Source organism: Leuciscus leuciscus (genome assembly GCF_965113295.1).
Source record: "Leuciscus leuciscus genome assembly, chromosome: 8".
NCBI classification, from domain to species: domain Eukaryota; kingdom Metazoa; phylum Chordata; class Actinopteri; order Cypriniformes; family Leuciscidae; genus Leuciscus; species Leuciscus leuciscus.
The window spans coordinates 5,240,902-5,266,738 of record NC_138732.1 but is presented as its reverse complement, the minus strand read 5'-3'; the positions used below and the strand labels follow the sequence as shown (position 1 = coordinate 5,266,738).

Sequence of the window (25,837 nt, the reverse complement as noted above, 5' to 3'; positions counted from 1 at the left end):
TTTTGATTTTAGATTTGAAAAAAATCATGTTTTCGGTGCTGATGGTGAACATGTGGGTGGCGCTGCCAATAAAGCATCTAAAAGCTGTCACAAAGAACCAGCAAAAGTAATGATTATTAATATGTCAAATATAGCAAGGAAACATTTTAATTGTTTATTAATAAACAAGTGTTTTCTGTGTCGACTACAAAGATGAAGTTGACGATGCGTCGCGATCTTCTCAGAACGCGCCAGAGAGAAATGCACATTTCATAAGCAGAAAGCAGTCTGTTTTTTTAATTGTTCTGTTTAAAAGTAGACATTTCAAGCTTTCTATATATTTCTCAGGTCTGTGAGGCAAGTAGCATACCTTACGCTGAGTTTCGGTTCATTTATGAGACAAGAGTCCAGTTCACTCGCCCGCGCCTCCGTGATTATCTATTTTCTACTATATTTACTTCTTATTTATTAAATCCAGATGAAACATTGATTAAAATTAAGATACAATTAATAAAAAAACGAAATTCACTTTAAAGAAAGGCTTTGTGCTTTCTGTTTGAGGTCTCTGTGAATTTTTTAAAGTCGCTTTCAGAGCAGTCATGTCCGTAATGGAGAACTGTCACGAACATTGTTTTTTGGGGGGGTTTTTTCACATAAATGCGAACACGAAAAATAAAATAAAAATAATATTTTATGTTCTGTGGAGGCCGATCTTTATTCATCCGGTGGGTATATATCTTTTGGTTTGCACAGTGTAATTTATAGAAGAATTACTAAAACATATTTTGTTTTAGTAATCCCTCCCCTATTTTATATAGACCCTCCCCTATTTTCCTCCGGTGGCCCCTTCCATAAATACCGAACGGTCCCTTAGTCAGAAAAATATAGACTACCTTAAAGTATTGCTTAATTTAACAGACATGTGTGTGTGCGTTTTATATTGCTATAGTGCAGCGTGCGTCAAGTATATAAGCCCTGCCCGCTTGAGGTGCGTCGCTTCCCGCTCGAGGTGTTCTGTAGTTTACTAAAAGTTTATTAATTCTGAACGTGTCGTGTCTCGCGTGTCCATCTATATTGCACCACCAAATGCTACACTGCACTCCCTTGTGAAGTCGATTGGATGAACGGTTCTCGAAATAATCAAAATGCAAACGGACATAGACACATAGAGATTCCTGCCTTTATTAGAGAGAAGAATATGTTCAGCACCCTCTCGAAGCTTTGAATATTCGATGTTCATTACTACCGCAGCTTCGAAGCTCAAAAATGGTATTCGGACCAGCCCTAGGGGCGGCACAAATGTTTTTCGCCTAGAGCGGCAGAAGTGCACGCGCCGGCCCTGTATACAATTATTTTGGAACAACATTAGGGGGAGAGTAATTACTGACAGAGTTTTCATTTTGGGGTGAACTAACCCTTTAAGTTAAAACCAAATATGTAAGTGTCCTGAATTGGATAATTTGGTGTGTTGTGTTTTACCTTCGGCCGTGAATTGAGCATGCCCATCTCCAGCTCGCTGTTATGCAGATGACCTTTGCCCTTACACAGTCGTATAAGGCAGGACTTGACTCGGATGATCAGGTAGTAGAAGGATTTCGGGGTGGGCACCAGGTTATACGGAACAGGCAACGTCCGTCCCTCATCGAAATACGACAACCAGAGTTTAGCACGAGCAAACTTCCACTCCACATCAGCGTCTTCCTGCAGAGATTCAACACGAACACGAAGACATAAATCATATCACTCATTTAGGGAGGTTTCTACGTCAATAATGTGAAGTAAAACACTTTAACATCTGATTTTGCTGGTCAGCAGTGCTGGCATGGTAACTGATTAAATTAAATTTAATATTTTTTTATTTTTTTGTCTGTCAAACTCCTTTGGCCTAAATTTAGATGAAATTAATATTTACTTAAAGTATCCCTGAGATTTTAAAGTTAAAATGTCAATAATTTATCAACACACTGGCATGTTTACAGTTCTGTCACGTTCACATGCAGGCCGACAAATAAAACATTTCATCTTTTTTAGTGTTCAAGTGTTTTATTTAGAAATGTGTATGATTTAATTACGTATTAACTCACAAACCCCCTGCAGTTTAGTAATGCTTAATGTCGTTGATAACAAAGAAAAATATGTTCTTTCTCTTCGCATTTTATATCACTATGGTAGTTGAGTTAGGTCAAAATAATAAAAAATACCTAGAATGTGTAATCTAGATCACTAACTACAATTTCCGTCATGTAATTTGTAATCAGTAATGGACAATTTAAGTAATCTACACTGTAAAAAATTATTGTGATTTTAACAGTAAAATACTGTAAAAATGCTACAGTGAAAAACTGTTAATTGGTTAAGAGAAAGTTTCGTTACTATATACAGTAAATAACTATGATAGATCTAACGGTACATTTAATGCAATTTTACTGTAAAATACCGTTAAATTTACAGTTTTTGGAAGTGAAAAAGAACAAGTCTTTGTATAATTTACAGGGAATAAAAATTTTATTGACATTCCCACAATTCCCTGCATGACACTTCACAGTTAATGTGTTTTTGTTGAAATAACTATGTTTCTTCATACTTTTCTTAGTTTTTTTCTAATCAGATATGACATTAGGGTTTTATGTTACATTTAATGTTGTTAAATGAATGTTTATTGCATTTTTTACATTTCATGTGTGTTACCATGATGGTGTTTGTGTGAATGACACTGTGCAGCTTCTATATATTAGTATTAACTTTCTTGTGAAAGAGCTGTTAGTGATGAGCTTTAAATCATCATGTGATTTTCATCACCACTGTGATTGGTGGTTGTCAGTGTATAACTATGGTACAAAACAGATATTAATACTTCATTAGATCAGTAAATGAACATTATATCAGATAATTAAATACGGTTTATTACTGTAAATTTAAGTAAAGTCTGTAAAATCTAAAATGGTGCTACTGTTTTTTTACGGTAAATGTCTGCCAACCACAGCTGCCAGTTTTTTTTACCGTAAATTTAACAGATTTTTTTTTTTTTTTTTTTTTTCAGTGTACCCAGAACTGTTTTCCAGTAAATTGAACTTGCTTTAAGGAGGCTTAGATATGTTTTGTTATTCAGAAGTGAGTGCCCGTACCTCTATTTCCTGGTAGGAGCTGTTGATCATGGCGATCAGCATGTTGAGAAGAACCACCACCATCGTGACGTTATAAACCCCGTACAGCACATAACCGATGTTCTCAATGAACTTATGATCATACTTCAGAACCACGGAAATCACCTCGGAGAGCCCAAATATGGACCAGAACAGAGTCTTGAAGCTCTCCTCAACCCTGTCAACACACACATATCAGAGGAACACGTTACTCAGATCCCTCGCTTTCACGGCTCACCAATCTAATGAAAATCAACTGAGGTTTCTCATCAAATTTGATAAAAAAAATTATACTTTAGACCCCCCCATTGTCTAGATGCATTAACTAACTGTAACTAACCATGAACAATACATTTGTTATAGTATTTATCAATAATCATACAACTGTTCATTGTTCCTTCATCTTAACTCGGGTCCTTCATCTTAACTCTTGATTATAACAATGCATAAGTAAATGTTGAAATTAACATCAACTAAGAGGAATAAATGCTTTAGAAGTATTTCCATTGCTAGTTCATATTAATTAATGGTAACAAATGGAACCGTAATGATAAGTGTTACCAGATAATTTATTTTAAAAACCAAGCCAAAATGTTAATGTAAGTCAATTTATTTTTTATTTGTTTAACAACATACATTCACCATAAACAAATGAAATAAGAGATTAGTCAATGTTTAATTTAGTTTACTTACTATAAATAAAGACAACATAAGATCTTAATGTTTACTGTGAAGTCTTTTTTTTAAATATGCGTCATATGTTCTGCTATAAAAGACAAACAAACAGAAAAACCAATAAAACTTACAATAATTTCTAGCTAGTATGTGTTCTGCACATCAACACTCGAGCGAAATAATAATATTTTAACAAAAGTGGTTAACACTTTATTTTACAGTGTCCTTGTTACATATGTTACATGTACTTACCGTAGTATTAACAGTAAATTATGCATAATTACATGCAACTAACCCTCAACCAAATCCTAATCCTACCCTATAACCCTATAGTAAGTACATGTAGTTAATTAATATTACTCAGTACTTAAATATATAATTACACTGTAACAATGACACCTTAAAATAAAGGGTTACACTTTATTTTAAGGTGTCAGTATTACAGTGTAATTATACATTTACATGAACATGTACTTACTATAGGGTTAGGATTAGGATGAGGGTTTGGTTTAGGGTTAATTGCATGTAATTACCGGTATGCATAATTTATAGTTATCACTACAGTAATTACATGTAACATATGTAACAATGACATAAAGCATAAAGCGTTCTTTAAAGCTACACTGTGTAGGATTTTCTCCAATCTAGCGGTGAAATTGTTTATGACTACCAACTGAATATTACTTTCTAGTATCCCATTTCCGAGGGCGTTTTAACTCCTACGGTGGCCGTATTATTTCAAATCTGCCGGCAGTCGCGAGTAATCTCCCTCTCGCATTCGTCACGGTGCCACTGAGTGTAAAACCGCGAAAGGCGAAGCTTGAATTTCCAGGTATGTCCCTCTCTTTGGCTAATGTATTTTCAAGATGGAGGCGCAACATGGCTTCCGCCATTCGAGCGGCTCGCTATGTATTCTAAATGGCAGATTCTACGCTTACGAGAATACTTGATTAGTTGGTAGAAGTAATTACACATTAATGAGCACATATCATTTTTTCAATTGTATTCAGTGGAAGCGCCGCGTTTTTTAAACGCCATGAGCGTAACGAGGCGCTGAAGCGTTGAGCGTTCTGCGTTTTTTACCGGTCGCCGAGAGTTGAAGAATGTTAAACTTTGGGTAAAACGCAGCGCTCATCACTGTCCCTTTTTACCCAACCGTCCAATCACAGTGGAGGAGGGGCGGGACTAATACCACACTGACCAACTGCCACATTCTGCTTGTACAACATCAACAGACGACAACAACAAGCATAATAACGGAACAAAATGTATTTATTCTGTTGGCCAATATTTAAGATGTTTAAATTAGAATTTGATTGTTTCATGTCTTCACTGAATTTGTTAAAAAACGTGTTTAAAATAGTAACTACTTCCTGCTCAGCTACTGTTCGGACGCTCTTGCTTACTAGGAGACCATAAGTCTGAGTGGACATCCATGACATGCGGAGTCCCTCAAGGCTCAATTCTTGCGCCACTCCTGTTCAACCTGTTTATGCTCCTAATGAGCCAAATAATGAGAAACAACCAAATTGCTTACCACAGCTATGCAGACGACACACAGCTGTACTTAGCCCTATCGCCTAATGATTACAGCCCCATTGACTCCTTGTGCCAATGCATTGATGAGGTCAACAGTTGGATGTGTCAAAACTTTCTTCAATTAAACAAAGACAAAACTGAAGTTATTGCGTTTGGAAACAAAGATGAAGTTCTCAAGGTGAACGCATACCTTCACTCTAGGGGTCAAACAACTAAAAATCAAGTCAGGAATCTTGGTGTGACACTAGAGTCAGACCTTAGTTTCAGTAGTCATGTCAAAGAAATAACTAAATCAGCATACTATCATCTGAAAAATATTGCAAGAATTAGATGCTTTGTTTCCAGACAAGACTTAGAGAAACTTGTGCATGCTTTCATCACCAGCAGGGTGGATTATTGTAATGGACTCCTCACTGGCCTTCCCAAAAAGACCATAAGACAGTTGCAGCTCATACAGAACGCTGCCGCCAGGATTCTGAGCAGAACCAGAAAATATGAACATATCACACCAGTCCTCAGGTCTTTACACTGGCTCCCAGTTAGATTTAGGATTGATTTCAAAGTATTATTACTGGTATATAAATCATTCAATGGCCTAGGACCTCAATACATTGCAGATATGCTCACTGAATATAAACCCAACAGATCACTCAGATCATTAGGATCATATCAGCTAGAAATACCAAGGGTTCATTCTAAGCATGGTGAGTCTGCTTTTAGCTATTATGCCAGCCGCAGCTGGAACCAGCTTCCAGAAGAGATCAGATGTGCTCCTACTGTGGTCACATTCAAATCCAGACTCAAAACACTTCTGTTTAGCTATGCATTTACTGAATGAGCACTGTGCCGCTGTTCGTCCGACTGTACTGTATTGTATTTCATTTTATTTTTCTAAACTGTTTTAATTATTCTTGTTTCTTTTTATTATTTTAATTTCTTCTATGTAAAGCACTTTGAATTGCCATTGTGTATGAAATGTGCTATATAAATAAACTTGCCTTGCCTTGCCTTGCCTAAAATATTTTTATATTATTTTTGGATCCCCTGCTACCAATTAATATCACTCTTTGTTTTGTAATATTGTATGCTATGCTATGTTTGTTATTTGCTCTGTCTGCAATAAAAAAAGAAATAAAATTAAAAAAATAACGGAACAAAATAATTTAAAACAAGAGCCAGAGAAAATACATTACATTGTATCGACATTTTAATATGGAATCAACATAGAAACAAAATATGTGTGAAATTAGATACTAGAAACACTTTCACGGATATTCCGTATCATAACAAGCAAAGCGTCTCAACTGAAAAAACGCAACGCTGCCAAAATGCTCTCAAGCGCTCATAGCTAGGCATTTACAGCAGAGACTAGTGTTTTCAGCTGGCTAAACCGCTTTGGTGGACACACAGCCTTAGAGTTCAACATAGAACCCCATTGAACCTTTTTTTCTAAGAGCGATGCACTTTAAATAATTAAAATGCTGAAATGGATAGATGCGCAGACAGAGAGAGTTTTGTTAATACACATTGGACGCAGTTTGAGAGCAGTTTTGACCTCTTCTGAAACTCTAGAGGAGACTCGTGTGAGACTTCTGGCAGATCTTTGAGATTGTGCTGTCTTGAAACATTGTTATTCCATCTGCACCTGTTTGTACACCAGAGCTGCGTTCATGAGCTGAATGACTGCAGAATGAAGATGATGAATCACCCGGCGCTTCAGACTGGAGAACAGACGAGCTCAGGGTCTGCTAAATAATGCATGTGTGTTTGTGTTTAAATGCTGAACTCACGGAGTGGACACAGTCAAGGTCTCACTCCCTCCGCATCGCTCTGCAGTTTTACACTGGACTAGAAACTGTGATACTGTGCATTGTGATTGTTTTCATGACAGTTAAACACTTTTTTTTCAGTCCAAATCCTCACTGTAATGCATCTGGGTGCTTTACTTTTGTGTATTAATTTGTAATTCGCATTAGAAAATGAAACATTATAATAAATCATTTAAAATACTTTACAATTTAAATGATATATCATTGCGTTTTTCACATTACAGTACTGCAAAAGTTGGGGTAAATACACTTAATTTAATAAAATGCAAAAATTAGGATTAATGGTTCTTTATGCACAACATAAATTTCTTTATTATGGTTTTGGGGTAAAATATGAGCAGATTCTCAGATATTATTTCACTCTCACATATGATTTAACTACAATTAAATCTTATTACATATATTTCCATATTAAACATAATTGCGTTCACTTTTCTTCCATTTTTTTTTCATTGTGAGTATAACACTCAACGTTTTCCTTCTTTTAATTTAAGTCTCTCTGTTTCACACAGTCTCTCATTTATGATTAAAATATCTAGATGTGGTTTAGAGTTTCTATCTCTAGTAATTTATCTATGATTTCAGACAGTAGATTTATTATAGCCACGAGCAACTGGTTTTATTAACATGTAAATCGCATTATAAAGACGGTATTCAAAAAATAATCCACCTAAGAAGTTCTTCTGTTATGATCTTCTACTCTCTCTCTCTTTCTATATTCCCTCATAAATGACATCCCCTTCTCTTTATTGTTCTTAATGACACTTCTTTTCTACTCGTCTTTCCTGTTTTCCATCCATTCGTCTGCCTCTGGAGAAAGACTCACTCGCTTTACACCCAAACACACCCAATAAATATTAGATGCCATCAAAAATGATGAAATGATCTCGTCTCTTTAATATGAAGCATTTTCCTCTGTGTGATGAGAGACAAAAACTTCAGTTCCTTCATCATTCTTAACAAGATCAAAACCTGTTAAGTGTGTGTGTGAGATTTCAGCTATTAGCTAAACCTGACCCCCGAAGTAAGGGTGCGTTTACACGACAACGATGTACTAAAAACGGAAACATTATTCATGCGTTTTTTCGCAGCGTTGTCAAAATGATCCCATTCACACGGATCTGCGAAAATGACTAAAAACGCTGTATTCTGCTGCCAGGCCAGTAGGTGGCGATGTCACTTTGTAAAGAAACACTGTGCGCCTATAGACTGAACGCGTATTACGCATGCGCATGACGTCACCGTTTTCACAAATTCGCCAACAACTCAGAAAAAAACGAATGTATACATTGCAAAATCTTTTGGGTTGACGGTAGGCCTATCTATCTTTGAACTTATGTATAAGCTAAAAGATTTTTGGTTTTTGGTGACTCTCTGAAATTAGACCCTTATCATTTTAAATGTATTCTTAAAGGGTAACTAAACCCTAAACCAACTTTTTTTAGTTAATGATCTGTAAGAATGGGGCTTTATTAGAGCTGTTCATTGATTCGAGTAACTTTTTTGACATTTGGGTATAAAGTGTTTTAATTCTACAATATATGGTGTAAAAACGTCTGAGTGCTGCCCTCTTCAGGTTGAACGGTGGCTACTGCAGTTGAATTTTCCTATTGGATGTTAGCGGTACTACGTGACGTAAGCAGGTTCCAGCTCACCACGCCCCTGGTACGAGCTCACCACGCCCTTGGTATGATGAGCTAGCGAAGATTTATCTGTATTTAGTACAGTGGTCAGGAGGGTACGTAGGTGTAGTGTTGCTGGTTGCAACAGCACTGCTGGACTGCATAGCTTTCCAGCAGACTTGGAAATTAGGCGCCAGTGTTTGCATGCACTTGGCCTGGAAGACCGTGAGTGTGAAACCTGCATTTTACGCTGAATTGCTTTTGAAACGAGGTGGAAATGGGCTTCTCCACACAGCTCGCGTTGAAAAGCGACGCAGTGCCAAACGCTGCTCCTCCTGCATGGACTCCACCACCGCAGCGGCGTCTTGATGTGAGTGATCATATATATTTTAATCACAATTTATGGTTAGGCTAAAGTTAATCCTCTGGGGTCGACAAACGCGTCGGCGCATTTTGCTGGATTTTTTCACATAGCGGCAAAATATGAAAATGCCTATAGAGAGCGCGCGCTATTGACATCAACTCGATAAAACGTATCAGATGCATGTACTTTACGTCGTCTCGCGACCCTGTGAGTCACTCTCCATTTTAGAGAGTCTGACAGCAGACTCTCTAACAGCAGAGTCTGACAGCAGACCCCCCCCCCCCCCGCTCACGGTTCATCCCCTCTATCTCCGCTGGGGTCTGCCCACTTTTCTAGCATTTTTCAAATATTGCCAGTGGGTGGAGTCAGGCTCTGACCTGGGGTTTAGTTACCCTCTAACTTGCTACTTTTTCTTGCCAAAATGTATATTCACAAGTGTAAATTTTCAAAGAAAACTCCTCCTTTTTTCCATTTTTAAGAAAGATTTTGATATACAGACCCTTTCCAAAAAATGTGAATATCATGGAAAAGTTTATTTATTTCCATAATTCCATTCAAAACATTAAACTTCCATAGATTATAGATTCAGGGCCCACAACTTCAACGATTTCACTTATTTAGTTGTTTATTTGTACATAATTTGGGCTTCCAGCTCATAAAACCCACGAAATCAAAATCCCAGAAAATTTGAATATTACATGAAATCACACAGTAATTACACAGTGATACCATGGTCATTGAACCAGGTTTTGGTTGTTTTGGCAGTGTGGGCAGGTGCAAATCCTGCTGGAAAATGAAGTCAGCATCTCCATAAAGCTTGTCTGCTGAAGGAAGCATGAAGTGCTCTGAGAATGTCCTGGTAGACGGCTGCGTTGAGTGGACAGCACAGTGGACCAACACCAGCCGATGACATGGCTCCCCAAACCAACACAGACTGTGGAAACTTCACACTGGACTTCAAGCATCTTGGATTGTGTGCCTCTCCATTCTTCCTCCAGACTCTACTTGGTTTCCAAATGAGATGCAAAATTTGCTCTGATCAGAAAAGAGGACTTTGGTCCACTGTGCTTTATTAAATCCAGAGTCAACGCAGCCGTCTACCAGGACATTTCCAGAGCACTTCATGCTTCCTTCATTTTCCAGCAGGATTTGCACCTGCCCACATTGCCAAAACAACCAAAACCTGGTTCAATGACCATGGTATCACTGTGTAATTACTGTGTGATTTCATGTAATATTCTACTTTTTTTGAAATCCTGTTTTCGTGGGTTTTATGAGCTGGAAGCCCAAATTACCAAACAACTAAATACTTGAAATCGTTTAAGTTGTGGGCCCTGAATCTATAATTTATGCAAGTTTAACGTTTTGAATGGAATTATGGAAATAAATCAACTTTTCCATGATATTCAATTTTTTTGGAAAGGGTCTGTATATATTTAAATTCTTTGAGGAACTCTAAAAACTCTGCTGCATGTAAGACTCTGCAATGGTGTCAATCATTTAAGCTAGTTTAATATTCTTTATGTTTATGTAATGTAACCCTCTGTATTGTGTTTTGTTCATTGTTTATTACTGTCTTGTTATTATTGCATAATAAAAAAAATAAAAATAAAAATAAAAACTCAGAAAAATAACTATAGTTTTCAAAAAAGTGCACTTTGAATCCCGTTTTCAAAAGTTTGTGTTTTCAGGCCCCAAAACGCTGTTGTGGTGTAAATTAATGTTCGTTTTCCATTGTGCAAACGGCCCTTAAATCTGACAAAGGCTACATCTAGACGAATCAAGATACATTTCAAAATGCATCTTTTTCTCTGGGTTTTGTCCTTCTGTCCACACAGAAACAGTGTTTTTGTCCTGCTTATTGAAGACTAAGATTAAGGATGAATTTGAAAACGTGTTGTGATGTGGACTGTGAAAACCAATCTGTGCATTAAATCTGTCACTGGGAGCTCGATTTCAATCAGCATGTCCTCTGCGGAGACATCTGACTGTGGAGGAGGCGCATGGCAAAGCTTTCGGATTATAATGAACCTCACAGAAGTCTACAGAAGAGCTTCTCAACTTGTTTAGCTTCAGATGTGAGTCTATGTGTGGCTTAGTGACGAATCAGTTGCATTGTCCTAAAAATCGCACAAACACACACAGAAGCATTCAACACTCATCCTCATTATATTTTCTTTGCACTGTTCTCTCTGCTTCTCTCCTTTGTGTTTCACAGAATAATCACAGTGTTGTTTAAAGAGGCAGGCAGAGAGACTCTTTCTGACTCATGTTTAGGTCATCTACCTTTCTTGAACACACACACACACACACACACACACACACACACACACACACACACACACACACACACACACACACACACACACACACACACACACACACACACACACACACACACACACAGCAGGTTCCAGTTTTGTGTTCGTTTCTCTTCCTTTGCTTTGCACCCACAGACTGGGCAAGAAAACCTTCTCCTCTCTATATCTATTTCTCTCTTTCTTAAAATATCATCCATATATATACAGTCTGACTTTCATTCTCCTGTGTTTTACAGGAATAGCTCTCGTGTTTTCTGCTTCATCAGGTCTTTAACATTTATATCTAATTCATTTAGCAGATGCTTTTTTGAATCGATTTATTAACGAGGTCTGGCGATTCATCCTAACCAAACCACCAGCGAACCTCAGGGTTTTTGGCTCTGACCCAGTATGCAAATGAGGGGGGCGGGGTCTTGATAACTGTCCAGAAAAATGACCTATAAAAAAATTATTTAAAAAACTGCCTAATTCATACATTGCAATAATCTACTAATACAGTTGATTATTTCATGTCTTGTTTTTTCAACATTTCTCTTCATTTCCGTTTCTCTTTCTGTCCTGTTAAACTGAGCAACATTCAATTGTACTGATTGTTGAAGAGCTCTACACACACACACACACACACACACACACACATATATATATATATATATATACACACATATTTTATGATAATTATTTTTCATTTGTTGTATACTTCATAGAAATGTATACACTCACTGGCCACTTTATTAGGTACATCTTACCAGTACCGGCTGGAGACGCTTTTGCCTTCAGAACTGCCTTCATTCTTTAAGGCTCAGATTCAACAGGGTTCTGGAAACATTCAAGCTCATCCATGATGTGAATCTCCTATTCCAACACATCCCAAAGCTGCTCTATAGGACTGAGATCTGGAGACTGTGGAGGCCGTTTGAGTATAGTGAACTCACTGTCATGATCAAGAAACCAATTTTGAGATGATTTGAGTTGATCAGAAGATGATACACTGTGGTCATAAAGAGATGGACATGTTCAGGTAAACTGAGATGTTTAATCGACGCTCAGTTGGTACTAAAGGGCCCAAAGTGTGCCAAGAAAATATTCCTCCACACCATTACACCAGCAGCCGGAGCCAGAACCGCTGAGACGAGACTGGATGATCACGCTTTCATGTGGTTTACACCAAATTCTGACCCGACCATCTGAATGTAGAAGCAGAAATCAAGACTCATCAGAGCCGAAGACGTTTCTCCAATCTTCTGTCGTCTAATGTTGGTGAGCCCGAGTGAATCGCAGCCTCAGTTTGCTGTTGGTCTTCTGCTGGAGCTTCGACATGTTGTGTGTTCAGAGATGCTCTTCTGCAGACCTCGACTGAGACGAGTGTTTATTTGAGTCACTGTTGCCTTTATCAGCTGAACCAGTCTGATCATACTCCTCTGATCTCTGACCTCAACAAGGCATTTTCTCCTTCAGAACTGCGGCTCACTGGATATTTTCTCTTTTTCGGCTCATTCAAACTCTAGAGACGCTTGTGTGTGAAAATCCCGGAAGATTAGCAGATTCTGAAATACTCAATCACGCCACATTCAGAGTCTCTTAAATCCCCGTTCTGATGCTCAGTTTGACTCAGTAGATCCTCTTGATCGTCTCTACATGCCTGGATGCAGTGAGTTGCTGTCATGTGATTGGCTGATTAGATGTTTGCATTAATGAGCAGTTGAACAGGTGACCTAATAAAGTAGCCAGCGAGTGTATATATATGTGTGTGCGTGTGCGTGTGCGTGTGTGTGTGTGTGTGTGTGTGTGTGTGTGTGTGTGTGTGTGTGTGTGTGTGGCTGTATGCATTTATATATATTCACTCACCCACACGTTTTTTCCACTGTACGTATTTTCAAATAATTCGGCAAAATCCTTGACTGACAGACAGCTTTAGGGGTGACATTTTCAAGAGTTTCTTAAACGCTTTTATCTGTTCCCTGCTGACCCCATCCCCCCACCCCACCTGCCAGCGGGAGAGTTGTGGCTTTTCTCTCCTGGTTCCATGACATTTTCACTCATTCTGTCCATTCCTGTCTGCCTGTTTACTCTCGTTCTTTAACTCTGGAGTGTAAAAGTGCAAACCCTGCAGTGTTGCTTCAACAAAGACCCGCTCCAGCATCTCTCTCTCTCTCTCAAAGAAAATGTAATGATGGTGGATCAACTGATGTGATTGCAGTGTTACAGTGGTTAATAAAATCCTGTATAAATATAGAGTTTAGCTATTACAAGTTGGTTAATGACTTGGATGTTTTCAGAGGTAAATGGGGCATAAAGAATTTTATTTGTGAGGTTGACACTGATGGATGTCTCCAAATTTATGCATGAGTGAGTTTTGATAGTAGAAGAAATGTTAGAAAAAAGGGGAAAAAAATGAAATTCTGTTTGTTTTTTTAAATCCATTGCTCTCATTCTAGTTTTTATTTATTTTTTTACTAAAAATTGTATATCTTTAATGTTATATCTTGATCTTAAAGTCAAGTCTCTCTCTCTCTCTCTCTCTCTCTCTCTCTCTCTCTCTCTGTCTCGGTTGAATTCATTGAACAGTCAGGCTATACTTGAGCATGTTTGAGGATTCAGACTGTCATTCTCATTCTTTTTAGTGCAAACCTTCTTTGTGTAAATTAGTCTCAGTATTGATTGAGCCTTAATTCACTAAACTAACACATCCTAACACTCAGAACGACACGCAAGATTTGGGATGGTGGCGTGCAATTACTTTCAGCACATTTTGAGGCCCGTTTGCATTAATTGATCTGTGTAACGCCTGTAGTGATAAAGCCACTAAAACAGACGGCGCATGCAAAGACAAGCAGTCAGTGGTGCTTTTTTAAATCAAACTATTCTGTTTTCAAAAAGTCAGCTAAATCATTAAAAGTAAATATTCAGGGCAGAATCTGTCGAGATTAAACTGTCATTTTGCGGCAGTAGCACGGCTAAACGTCAACTAGCTAAATGTCAACTATACTTTTGAAATATACTTTTGAAAATCTATGTTGGGAGATTTATTTTTCACAGCAAATTATGAAAGCAAAAATAGGATCGACTATATCAGTCATAGTGGTTGTGCAAGTTAAAGTGGTGGTATAATGTCCTTTTCACAAGATGTAAAATAAGTCTCTGATGTCCCCAGAGTGTGTATGTGAAGTTTTAGCTCAAAATACCCCACAGATATTTTTATATAGCATGTTAAAATTGTCACTTCTTGAGGGTGAGCAAAAACACACCGTTTTGTGTCTGTCCCTTTTAATGCAAATGAGCTGCTGCTCCCGGCACAGGGGGCGGAGCTTCAAGAGCTTGCACTCACACACACATGCACTGAAAATTTCAAAAACTTTTAGCCTTTTATGTTCAAACTGGAGTCAGACAATGATGGAGAGACTCGAGAAGCATTTCTGAATTGTTAGTTGATGAATTTATGTAGCTTATGTGTAGTTATCTTCTAGTCATTGATTAGCATATTCTGTCTTGATAATCTATAAATCGTGTTCAGGGGGCGGGGTTTATGTAAATTCTAGGGTTGGTGAAGTCACTAACCCCGGAGGAATGTGGTGTAGTCTCTACCAGCCGTTTGTTGTAGTCCTTAAAAAGCGATTTCTTTAAAAGCAAATATCTCGCTTTGCTTTGAACTTTGAGCGTCGTAACTTTGCAGATGTTGTTTATGATCAAACAGAAACGTTACACACTAACTAAAGTTAGAAAAGTGAAATCATATTCTACCACCCCTTTAACATGTTCCATGTTGTATTTAAGCACTTATTTAAGTCCACGGCACGTACTGATAAAATGTATACAGTATGAAAATGCATGAACTGATCAAACGTATATGGCCCTATCTTGCACCCAGCGCAATTGAGTTTGTACACCAACGCATGTCTCATTCCTATTTTGCACCCGACGCACAGCGGACTTTTCCCTCCACAGACGCACGTCGGTAAACTAAGAAATGCATTTGCGCTCCCGGGGGCGGTTCAGCGAAAAGAGGAGGCGTGTTCCGGCGCAAACGTTCCCTGGTGCTATTTTGCAGAATTAGAAAACAATTCCGCCACTAACCAGGAAAAACCTAGTCTAAAGTCAGTGGCACGTTGCGCATGTTATTCATATGCTATTTAAGGGCGCATGCTTGGCCATAATCAATGTAGCGTGTGCACTTTGCTTATCTCATCTACACACAGACACAGCAGTTCTCATTTTTAGAAAACCATACATTATTACAAGGAAAAATATTACACGAGGGAAATCATTGTTGTGTCCATGAAGATGTAAAAAAATAGGCATAAACCTAGCTTACACATTTACCCAAATTATTATACGCCTGTTTAACCGAAGTTCATTTGGGTGTGTTTCTCCATCCCCAATGTCACTTCTCTGTGTTTTACGGCCCTGACGAGAACGTCGGTCTCCTCGGCTGTGAACCGCTCCTGGCGTGCGTCTGGCAAATCCACCGTTATAATAGCAAACCGCCATGGAACAAGCGCGCCTGCTCTTAAAGGGAATGTGAGATGATGCTCTGATTGGTTGATTTCACGTTACGCCCAAACCACACCTATGAATAATGAAGCTACTTCAGACCAACTCATTTTAGATTTGCGTCGGGCGCAAGAGTCATTTATCCCGCCGGTATAATAGCAACAGCGCCCGAGATCCGCCCACAAAGTTACTTGCGTTTCGCGTTTGATACTTGCGTTTCAGTTTGTTAAAATAGGGCCCATAGTCTTAAAGGGATAGTTCACTCAAAAATGAAAATTGTGTCATCACTTACTCAACCTCGTGTTGTTCTAAACCTGTATGGGTTTCTCTGTTCTGTTGAACACAAAAGAAGATATTTTGAAGAATGTCGGTAACCAAACAGTTGATGGACCCCATTGACTTCCATAGTATTTTTTTTTCCCACTATAGAAGTCAATGTGGTCCATCAACTGTTTGGTTACCGACATTCTTCAAAATATCTTCTTTTGTGTTCAGCAGAACAGAGAAACCCATACAGGTTTAGAACAACACAAGGTTGAGTAAGTGATGACACAATTTTCCTTTTTGAGTGAACTATCCCTTTAATGCACTGGAAATCACTTTGGATAAAAGCACCTGGCAAATGCATAAATGTAAATGTAAATGAAATGTCCAGCGGTCAGGGGAATGTCTGACTTTATCAAACACAATTTGTGCTTTTGCATTTGGTAGATGCTTTTATCCAAAGTGACTTACATTTCATTCAAGATATACATTTGATCATTTCATGCATTCCCTGAATGACCTTGACATTGTTGGCGCCACACTCTATTGTTTCAGAAACTGTGAAAATGCCTGTTTTTGATTGTATCGTTATATTGCTATATTTGAAGTGTCCTATTTACATATTCTTATACCTCTACATGAAGTTTCTGAGGTTAGTTAAGTTCATTTGAGTCACAGAGCTGTCTGACTGTCTCATGACTAATGAGTTTCACATTCTCCATGTGAACTTTATCAAGAGAGAAGAATCCAGATCCACACTGACCTCTGCTGACAGCCATACACAACATGCATTACATGGACCTCAACAGAACTGACCTGACACTGGACTGGAGTCTGCATATATACACGAACATTTATATAGTCACAAATGAAAGAAAATATATAAAAGGGTTAGTTCTCAACAGCAACAGAAAAAAACACATGAATTTTACATATGATAAAATGTTATGTGCCTGTGTTTTTGTGTTTTTTGTGAAAACATGGGGTTACTTTTTGGACTTCATAAAGATAATAATAATAATAATAATAATCCTATCTATCTATCTATCTATCTATCTATCTATCTTTATATACTGTATATAAAAATCACATGAATTACAAAAATATTCAAATAATAATAAAAAAATAACAATAATTTAATAAATTCATATATAATTTATTATTACAATAAAAATATATTTGTATATTATATTATAATTTAATTTAATAATAATAATAATTATTATTATTTATCATTTAATTCATTCATTAATGTTTATATATATATATATATATATATATACAGTATATATGTATTAATGAATTAAACAACAATATTATATAAATATAATAATATATTATTAAATTGTATTATAATTTAATTTAATAACAATAATAATTGTTTATCATTATTTCATTAATTCATTAATACAGTATATATATATATATATCTATATACAGTATATATGCATTAATGAATTCAACAACAATATTATATAAATTATTATTATTATTACTTAATTTATTAGTTTTATTAATTAATTTTGTGTCCTGGCAGGAGTGTTGGGAAGAACAACACAACCCCCGTCCTGCAGCCCAGAGAGGTTTGATCTACAGTGTTTTTGGGGAAGGTTCTCGGCCTGTGTCAGGCGTCACACGTCACCCTGTTCCAGTGGAGCTGGACGTGTTGTGTGTCCACCTCAAGCTTGAGCTCCTGATGGTTCAGAGACGGCTCATTGATTACATCTGCCCTGCGGCTCGTACAGTCCTAAACCATCTCCATCTCAGCAGGACGCCCTGTGATTAAATCAGCGCCTTCTGACAGGCTGAGACACGTCGATGGGACGCCGTCACTCCTCCAGCATTTAGAGGCGTCACGGAGGAGCGTAACCATGGTTTCCGTGGGTCGTTACGGGCCTTTAGCTGGTGAGCTGTTTAATCGACATGCTAATCTCCCACCTACAGCGCACACACAACACATCACAATCAGTGCCAAACCACCATCTGACGCCTCATTACAGCCCAACACCAGTGAGTTCCTCTACCATAAGAGCGTAATTGTGATTTCTGTAACGATGTGAAAGCTGACATTGTCACTCAGTGTCCACTGTCCAAAACAAAAACTGGCCTTCGAAGTGCAAATGATGCAGATCAGCAGAATGAGGTTAAAATGACCACTATTCAATATATGGGCTAAAAATTAGTTTTTGCCTTATATTTTTATATAATAGTTAAGCAATGTCTAAGCAACTTGTTGTGTTCAATATCAGCATGATTGCAATTTGAAATAAACAAGGTAATATAGCAAGTTACATTTCAGACACAAAATATTCGTCTATTTTTGCACTTTCACCAACAAAAATAGACCCAAATAAAGACGCAACAGATTCAGTGTTTCGTTCCTGAATGAATCAGCGTTGTTGAACGAGTCAATGATTCGAGAGTCACGAGCTTCATTCCTGAATGAATCAGCGTTGTTGAACGAGTCAATGATTCAAGAGTCACTTGCTTCATTCCTGAATGAATCAGCGTTGTTGAACGAGTCAGTGATTCAAGAGTCACTTGCTTCATTCCTGAATGAATCAGCGTTGTTGAACGAGCCAATGATTCGAGAGTCACTTGCTTCATTCCTGAATGAATCAGCGTTGTTGAACGAGTCAATGATTCAAGAGTCACTTGCTTCACTTGCTTTGAATGAATGACTTAATAGGACAGTGACTTGCTTTTTTCCCCATAGTTTTACTTTCATATTTTGTAGAATCATTTTATTTTTTTATCACTTGATATTTCAATATTCAAAATATTACCATAGCATTTATGCAATTTTAATTGTGGTGTAAATAAATTAGTGCTTTAGAATGCAGCTTCAAAATATCGTCTAATTATCATTATCGACAAAATCCCAGAAAATATGGAGAAGTAATTATGTCAATATCATACTCCCCTAAAAAAATGAGTCACGGACGCTTAGTATTTATGTCTTATTTTTCAGTAAAAGCATTTAAATTCTAGATGCATTTACTTGAGAACCAAAATGACTGAAAATTTTTTTATCAAAATTATGAATGATTATGCCTAAAGCAAGAAACAAAAGGTCATAAAAATAATCTTACAGTACTTCAAAGGGAAAATAATATAATTTTTTTGACTCAATTGGCAGGCATTTTCTATTTGTTTTAAGAAAAAACCTTAGTTTTGATCTTCTTTTCAGAAAATAAGACCTAATATCTTACGTCATTTTGATTTTCTTACTCTTGTTTAAGAATATATAACAAAATTTCAAGACAAAAATAATGATTTTGTTCACTGTATGACAAAAGCTGAACATCTTTTGCTAATTTCTCCAGAGGAAATTTAGGAGGTTTAGGATCTTGAGGTTTTCTAGTCTATTATTAGGAGCAGTTTTGCGCGCTTTATGTGGCGTTTGGACATTTTAAATGAAAGACACTGAAAGTTGCGGTGCGGGAGAACGGCCCCCGTGAGAACGATGAACGGCTCATTCTGTTTGCTTTGAAATGAAGCCGAAACCGCAGGGATCCCCTTCAGAACCAGCTGACCACAACTTAAAAAAAACCAATTACAGAGCGATTTGAGGAAGACTACAGCTGAGCTATTCTCTCATAAGCCTGACATATCTGTGTGCAGAATACAAATCAGCACTTACTGCTCCAAAACAGCAGAGAGTTTACTTTAATAATGCCTTGTTGCAGAAGTGCAAAAACACACAACAAAATAGCAGGGAAAAGCTAAATGCATTAAATGCAACCAACACTTTATTTGTCCATATACACGGAGAAAACACATCGAAACTGAAGCCAAACATGCCGCCGGTCACTTTCATTCCATGAGATAGTAATAAGAAAAGCATGGAGATCTTCATTAAAACCTTCTGCTTGATGTTTCTCCCGAGGAAGATTTCAGAAGAGAAACCATTCAAATTGTGCTCAGATAATAGTCTTCATTCAACAGTCTCAAAACTCAATATGAATGTAAACATTTCTCCACAAATTCTTCAAAGATCAAATGATTTTTTTTGTAGCCTATACAGTAGCTCTATATCTTACTGTATGGCAACTATTAACTCCTTTGAGTCTGTTTGTTTCTCCAGAGGGATTTAGCAGAAGTTTGAGGCAAGAGTTCTCAAAACTGGAAAAGCAATGCTGAATGAATGCCAGAGTAACAAACCTTATCCACCTTATTCCTGCGCCCCATGACGCTTTGCACGAATTATGGGTGTAACTTCCGTTAAGCTGTAAACAATCAGTGAAACGCTCTCTCTGTGAACGCAATACGTTAAAAAGTGCACAATGAGATGATATTAATCTATGGAAGCTTGTTTCCACCACAGATTAAAACATTTTAAAAGATAATTGCGACTTTTTATCTCACAATTGCGAGTTTACATCTCGCAATTCTGATTTTATTTCTCAGAATTGCGAGATATAAAGTCAGAATTGCGTGAAATAAAGTCGGAATTGCGTGATATAAAGTCAGAATTGCGAGATATAAAGTCGCAATTGCGAGATATAAAGTCAGAATTGCGAGATATAAAGTCAGAATTGCGAGATATAAAGTCAGAATTGCGTGAAATAAAGTCGCAATTGCGTGTTATAAAGTCAGAATTGCGAGATATAAAGTCAGAATTGCGAGATATAAAGTCAGAATTGCGAGATATAAAGTCAGAATTGCGAGATATAAAGTCAGAATTGCGTGAAATAAAGTCGCAATTGCGTCTTATAAAGTCAGAATTCTTTTTTTCTCGCAATTGCGACTTTATATCACGCAATTATGACTTTATAACACGCAATTGGGAGATATAAAGTCAGAATTGCATGATATAAAGTCGCAATTGCGTGTTATAAAGTCAGAATTGTGAGATATAAACTATTCGGAGGTAAAAAAAAAAAAATCCGTCTTTTTTTTCTCCTTAGAATTGGACTTTATATCTCACAATTGTGAGTTTATATCTCACAATTCTGAGAAAATATGTCAGAATTGCGAGATATAAACTCGCAATTATGTGTTATAAAGTCAGAATTGCGTGATATAAAGTCTTTATGACTTTATATCTTGCAATTCTGACTATATCTTGCAATTCTGACTTTATATCACGCAATTCTGACTTTATAACACATAATTGCAAGTTTATATCTCGCAATTCTGACTTTATATCTCACAATTCTGACTTTATACCTCGCAATTCTGAGAAATAAAGTCAGAATTGCGAGATGTAAACTCGCAATTGTGAGATAAAAAGTCGCAATTATCTTTTAAAATGTTTTATTCTGTGGCGGAAACAAGCTTCCATATTAATCTACTCACACTTCAACCATCGAACATTAAAAGGACATTTAAAAGTGTAAAAGCATCAACAAGGTATTTCAACAGATCAAATAAACCCAAGAGCGCGAGTCTTTGGTTAATCACTGTAGTAATATATATTATGTAACTTAACTTGCCTTAATCAAAAATGTTCATTAACTTCAGCATTACGTGATGCTATTTCAAAGTGATTTCCGTCAATTTGACCGATTATGAATTGCATTTACCTGTGAAAACAAACCTGGAAAGAGACATGAGGATTTGAGGAGAATAACGAGAGATTCTTTGTGCATTCCAGTGAATTATTAAAGGAATATATTGTAAATTAAATCCGGGAGAACAGAGCACAAATGTGCAGCATATGTTGTCCTTTTTCATACTTTTCCAGCGGATCGCAAAGGGAAAGAAGAAAATAATCACGAGGAAAAGAAAGCAGCGACTGAAAAGAGTTCTTGCCGTAGATATTCTTGTTATAACACGTTAAAATAACAATCATGTCTGAAAATAAATCATGAAGGAAATTTGACAGCTCATCCAGTCAGACTGACGGGTCTGCTTTATTTGTAGGGAAACCTCATGATTTGAAATGATTCGTTTCAGCCTTTTTGAATGGAAGTTCCCCAAACCGGAAGTGCCTCCCATAATTCAACACACAGTCAGATCGTCAGGAATAAGGAGGATAATTGTCTACAGTTACGGAGAAAACACCTCACATATCTTTTGTTGTTGATGTCAAAGGTCAAGTGTCCAATCAAATTCTATGGCGATATGGTGCAAAGCTATCTATCACTTAACAGAAGCTTGTCGACATGGACAGGTAGGCCTACTGTAGTTCCTTCAAAAGCATGAACACAAATACACAAGATTTGAGGACAGTTTGACTTGCTGTGATGATCAATTATGTATATAATAATAATAAACATGGTTTGTGTCGAACGCAGTGTTTCATGTGGTGAATTACTGGCTTCTGAAACTCAAATTATAAAGACTATTAATCAGTTCTAATCATTTACTAATGTCACGTTAATAACTGAAAATAATGATGTACGATTACAGGTCACAGTTATGCTAATGACTTTCAGCAATTATAAAAATGTGTTTTTTATTGATTTATGCACAATACTTTTCCATTCAGACACATGAATAATGTACATATTGTTGGCCAATTACAGCTAACAATAATATTAAATAATGTCATGTTTAATTGAAATAAATTGTTACACTTTACTTAAAGCCTTTATGTATAATGCATTGTAAAGATACTCATAAGGTACGTTATAATACATTATATCTTTTCAAAAATAATTGTAAAAAAATTTAATAATAATTACAATGCATTATTATAATAATTGCAGATTTCTTGTTACATCTGAATGTGTTTTACAGTAGTACTGCATTATACTTTCTAAAGGTGTAACATAACTATTATAATGTATTAAAACTGTGGTTACATTTATTCATGAGATCATGCAATGCATTATAAGTGTAACGGTCACCAGCTGGAGTGCCCTTGAGAGCCACCAGAGGGCACACTCCACATAAGACTATCATATTTACTCACAGACAGTGATGGGCAGTAACGCGTTAGAAGTAACGCGTTACTGTAATCTGATTACTTTTTTCAAGTAACGAGTAAAGTAAGGGATTACAATTGCAAAAGCAGTAATTAGATTACTGTTACTTTCCTGTAAGCAGGCTGCGTTACTGCGTTACACTGCGAGACTGTCTCGCGAAGTGAGCCGTGACTCTTGAGTGACAAATGACATGAGCGCCGCGAAGTCAGTGGTAAACACTATGGCAAGCGATCGCGTTCAAAAGTCTTTAAACGAAACGCGTGAATTTTGACGCGTCAACACGCACCGTTTGTCCGTGTTCAGACGTCATGTTTATTCATGAATGATGTCGTAATGGTAAACTGGTATGAACGTGCAAACACGTTATATTTGTTCATGAGGGATAATGCATTGGTACGTTGTGAGTGATGTCAGTCTTTATGTCATGATTTGTCATGCCTTTTTAAGTTGTTCGTTTAACATTATTTCCCAAGGTAGAAAAGACAACAGCTCTTAGAAATGGGTCTTTTATTTTAGCAAACTGCCAAAAAAAACCTTTTCAGACTGTGTGCAGCTGAACCAAGAAAAGCTTAAGATTGCATGGAGCTGATAAGCATGAATGGCAGAAGAAAAAGACTGCAATTAAAAAACAAAACAAGAGAAAAATATTTTAATGCAAGCAATAAAAAACTGCACACATCAGCTGTGGAATAAAAGAAAAGAAATGCATTAAGGCAAACTCCTGTCTTAATTTAAACCCTGTCCACCACCCCCAAAGGTTTCACAAAGTTATTCTTGCCACTGTAACTTATGGCTTCCTAAAGACAGGTTTATGGGTAAATAAATGAATAATAATTAGAAAAATATACCAGGGCTTTGCATTTGTCCTTCGGTCGGTCATTCACTTGTCTGAGTAAAAACACTTGTTAGAACAGGATTTTTTTTTAGTTTTTTTTTGTGTGTGTTGTAAATATCATTTATTCCGAATCAGTATTCTCATCAGTTCAGTCAGCTTTAACATATATAAATCGGCATATTTATGATATTTTAACCTTTATAAAGGGCATTTTTCCCTAATCGTTTGCTTCATCTTTCATTTAAAATTCTTAAATTTGATCAATAAATTACAATAGAATAATAACATGCTAAAGGGCTGTTACCAATCAAATAAACTGCATTAAATAATGTAATGAGATTATTTAAAATATTTTTTGAATATACAAATAAGAAATATTATTTGTGCATAGAAATAATATTTATAAACCGCCAGTAGGAGGCGGCAGGCGACCATCTTAATGAGTGAGTCATTGATGCAATGTGCATAATGTTAAAATACTGAAACTAATAAAACAAGTTTTAAAAAAGAATGTTTAATTTGATTAAATTTTAGATGATGGAATATGCAGAAAGAATAGAATTAAGCAGAAAGGTCTATGGCTTTACATAGCTTATTCATTTCGTGCATCATGTTTTTGAAAAGTAACTAGTAAAGTAACTAGTAAAGTAACTAATTACTTTTGAAAATAAGTAATCAGTAAAGTAACTGGATTACTTTCTTGGAGAAGTAATCAGTAATCAGTAACTAATTACTTTTTCCAAGTAACTTGACCAACACTACATTTCCCATCCTGCATCTACCTGGACTGATTACTTCATACACCTGCACTGCATTATTCACCTGCACTGTTCCTGATTACAGTCACACCTGATCCTCATTCTATGGACTATTTATGTCTCACACATTCTCACCCTCACGGCGAAGTCTTGTTTTTACTGTTGTGAACTCTACTGAGCGTTTATTCCTGTGACTGCCTGTTTGTATTTTTGCCCTTGCCCGTTTCTGGATTTCTCCCTGTCTGCTGCCTGCCTACGTTACCTCTGCTTGGATCTCTGACTTTGATTGTTTGCTGCCTGCCCTGATCTTCTGCCTGGTTTTGTACTACGATTAAGCCTTGTCTTCACTGCTGGTTCTGATCTTTGCCTGTTTGACTACTCTTATTAATAAATCACGCTGCGAATGGATCCCCCCAGACTCTGATGCTTCATAACAATAAGGTGCATTACAAGGAATAATTAATGCATTAAAAATACTTTTATAATGCATTATATATGAAGGCTTTAAGTAAAGTGTTACCAAATAAACATCCGATAAATATTTTTTTCTGTGTTGCATGTGCAATTTTAAAATCTGTGTCTTATAATTATAATTACTGTATAAATGTAATTATAAGTATACGTAATGTAAATTCAAAACTGTGCCACATTAATAATTGTATATGTTGTTGGCCAACTGCAGGTCACAGAAATGATAATTAATTTCAGAAATAATGTGTTGCATGTGCAATGTAAAATATGTGTCATATTATTATAAGTAAAAGTAATATGTTTAAGTAATATTAATTAAAGTCCCCCTGTGGTGAAAGTCAAGTTTTTAATGTTGTCTATGTGGTGTTTGTAATATGTTTTATGTTTATGGTTTGAAATCGCTGGTGTTTCTGACGTCACAAACTACCTTGTAACCAATCAGATCAACGTGTGATCGTCAACCAGTGGATCTCTGAGCTGAGTGAGTGAGTGGAGGCGGGGCTCATTTGCATATTCATAGAACCGTGCATACTAAATGAGGCAAAGGTGTCGAGTTACATTCAAGATATTTTAAGGCATGAAGAATTTTTTTTCAAGGAAAAACTTTAAATATGTTATTTTGGTGATCAAAGATGAGTTTTAATGGATAAAAGTATTGACTAGAGGCCAGAAAG

At 36.7% G+C, this 25,837-nt stretch overlaps 1 protein-coding gene across 1 annotated transcript in view; it reads right to left on the bottom strand.

Moving 5' to 3' along the window:
• The window catches only part of trpc7b (transient receptor potential cation channel, subfamily C, member 7b), a 124,187-nt gene that overhangs the window by 2,507 nt on the left and 95,843 nt on the right, over positions 1 to 25,837 (bottom strand). The window contains exons 8-9 of the mRNA XM_082176922.1: positions 3,105 to 3,300; positions 1,459 to 1,680 (exon numbers count right to left, since the gene is read on the bottom strand). Of these exons, the coding sequence (XP_082033048.1) occupies positions 1,459 to 1,680; positions 3,105 to 3,300 (418 nt within the window). The remainder of the gene's footprint in view (positions 1 to 1,458; positions 1,681 to 3,104; positions 3,301 to 25,837) is intronic.